Raw genomic sequence first — 2,850 nt, 5'->3', positions numbered from 1 at the left:
GGGCGAGTGAGAGGGGAAAAGAAACCTGGGGACATTCTGCCCTTTCAATGCCTTTGTGGGCCAGGAGACACTGTGGCGAAGGGTGGCAAAGCTCCTACCAGCCCACTGAGCAGCTCCTCACCTTCTCTGGCTCTGGGCAGCTTACACTTCTGAGCAGCTTCTCGGGGTGAAATGCAGCCCTCGGGGTGAAATGCAGCCCTCGGCATGGTCGCCTTGGCACATGGGGTTCTTTAGGTCCTGCATGGTTGGAATGCCACCATCAGCGATTCAAGGGTTCCTAAAGACTGGATTAGGAAGTTGCATTTCATACAGAGAAACCAACTCCCAGTGAGATCTCAGTGTTTTTCTCTAGCTTGTCATACAGGACTGGGCAGTTTCCTAGTTTGAACAATAATTTGTGGTATTTTGTGATGATAACTTGTGTAAACAAATGGCATTTATTATTAGGTATAAAGGTGAAAAGTGGTTGAGGGAGACTTGAATTGGTGCCTTTTCTATGGAGTAACCTCACCTTAGAACAGAACTTGTGCCCTGGGCTGGGTCAGCTCCAGATGATGTCACTGTCAGATCCACTGGCAGGTCTTGGTGTCACATCACACTCAGGACGTGCCTAAGGAGTCGCCCCAATGAGGAGAACCGAGGGGAATCTTCCTCCCCACCACCCCTGTCTTCGTGGCTTTGATGCCTCTCTCTGTCTAGCTTTAGACAGGAGGAGTCTTCTTAGCTCTGAGCTGCTGTTACTGCCTGTTCTCAGAATCACAGATTCTTTTTAGAACCACAGACTGGTTTGGGGTGAAGGGACCTTCACAGCTCACCCAGTCCAACCCCCTGCAGGGAGCAGGGACATCTGCACCCAGAGCAGGGTGCTCAGAGCCCCAAGGGCCAACCTGACCTGCCATGGGGCCAGCGATGGGGCTTCTCCCACCTCCTGGGGCAGCCTGGGCCAGGCTCTCACCACCCTCAGCAGCAACAATCTCTCCCTTCTCTCTGCTCTGAACCTCCCTCTGTCAGTTGACCCAGAGCGCAGCAGAGGGGCAGGATCCCCTCCCTCGAGCTGCTGCCCACGCTGCTGGGGATGAGCTCGGCACATAGTTGGTTTCTGAGCTCACATTGCCGGCTCCTGTCCAGCTTTTCACCCACCAGCACCCCCAAGTAAGTCCTTCTCCGCAGGGCTGCTCTCCAGCCCTTCATCCCCAGCCCATGGTGACACCGTTTAATATGAAGTGAACAATTCTGAATACACTTCACCCTTTTGCGGTGGTGGTGAATTCAAGTGCAGTGTGAACCATCAGCAGACACCAGGGTGCTGAGCCTGGGGCTGATCATCTGCCGCAGAAAGGTGTTCCACAGCTTTGGCTCTCAGCAGCACCTGCTTCCAGACCCCTGCCCCCTACGTTCTCATTCCCCGAGTTCCTTTCTGCCCCTGCACACTTTTCCTCTCCTTCCAGCAATCTGCTCAGCCTCTCGCCCCGGCCCTGCCCTCGAGTGTGGGGCTCAGGTGTAGTCACCTCTCTGTCTACCGTCCCCTCTCAGGACTCAGGGGGGACTCAGTTGTTCCCCTCATTGACGGGATTCTGCAGAATCTGGATTAGTATTTATTCTTTCATTAGTAATAGTAAAAAAGAAGGCCCAGCCTCTAACACTCAGCACACGGTCTGTCCTGCTCTGTCGTTGTTGGTAATGATGTGCCATAAGTGAACACGCTCACAAGTAGTTAAGCCAAGCCCCTAAATGACTATTGAGCTCAGTAATGGGATGAAGTAAGTAGAAGGGGTTCGGCAGGAACATATCTAGCTCATCTTTGTGTGGGGATTTGCACAAATGCTGTAATAACACCACTGTCCTGGTTATCAAAATGGGTTTCCTTCCTCCACAGCGTATCTTCAGACCTCCAGCAGCTCTGCATTCCTCGAGTCGCTCCTTGAGTGAGGTGAGTCACCCCTCAGTCACTGTGTTTCTTCTCCACATACAGGGAGTGTCATCAGAAGGACTGGGGTACTTAATTTTAAACCATTCGCAGAGTGATCTGGTTTGTAGGCAGGGCTTGATGGGAAAACAGCAGGGACTGTACGTGGTAGTGCAGTTTGTTAAGCAAAATGACGTGGTGGGTGTGTAGAAAGCTGCTGTGTGCAGCCGCCTTCACTGCCTTAGTAAGGAACAAGTGACAGGACGAGGAACCAGCCTCCAGTTGTTCCAGGGGAGGTTGAGGTTGTCCCTGAGGAGCCATTTGTGTCCCGTTGGGGTTGTGCAGGCGCGTCGCCGGCTGACCACGGCTTGATGGGAAAACAGCAGGGACTGTACGTGGTAGTGCAGTTTGTTAAGCAAAATGACGTGGTGGGTGTGTAGAAAGCTGCTGTGTGCAGCCGCCTTCACTGCCTTAGTAAGGAACAAGTGACAGGACGAGGAACCAGCCTCCAGTTGTTCCAGGGGAGGTTGAGGTTGTCCCTGAGGAGCCATTTGTGTCCCGTTGGGGTTGTGCAGGCGTGTCGCAGGCTGCCCAGGGCAGTGGTGGAGCCCCCATCCCTGGAGGGGTTTCCCAGCCATGTGGAGGTGGTGCTGAAGGACAGGGGTCAGTGGGGACCTGGTAGTGCGGGGGAATGGACCGGGGGGACTCGAGGAGCTGAAAGGGCTTTTCCAACCCAAACTATTCTGTGGTTATTAATGCCCAGGCAGACCCTCAGCTCACTCCTGGCCGATGCAGCTCTCTGCAGGTTACAGCCAGGCCCTGTACAGCATGTTCAGCAGCTTTGTCTCCTCTCACCATAGTTTCCAAGTCCCACAGCACATGGGAGAGAGCGATTGTTCTGTGGGACAAAAACCAGTTTGACAGTGGTTTATGAGCTTGTAGTA

At 53.6% G+C, this 2,850-nt stretch overlaps 1 protein-coding gene across 1 annotated transcript in view; it reads left to right on the top strand.

Moving 5' to 3' along the window:
- The window catches only part of ITGB3BP (integrin beta 3 binding protein (beta3-endonexin)), a 22,935-nt gene extending 21,006 nt beyond the window's left edge, over positions 1 to 1,929 (top strand). The window contains exon 8 of the mRNA XM_010139583.1: positions 1,877 to 1,929. Coding sequence (XP_010137885.1) covers positions 1,877 to 1,929 — 53 coding nt within the window. The remainder of the gene's footprint in view (positions 1 to 1,876) is intronic.
- Positions 1,930 to 2,850: the final 921 nt, after the last annotated feature.

The sequence above is a fragment of the Buceros rhinoceros genome, unplaced genomic scaffold (genome assembly GCF_000710305.1).
Source record: "Buceros rhinoceros silvestris isolate BGI_N320 unplaced genomic scaffold, ASM71030v1 scaffold38577, whole genome shotgun sequence".
Classification (NCBI taxonomy): Eukaryota; Metazoa; Chordata; class Aves; order Bucerotiformes; family Bucerotidae; genus Buceros; species Buceros rhinoceros.
This window is presented reverse-complemented; position numbering and strand designations above follow the sequence as displayed.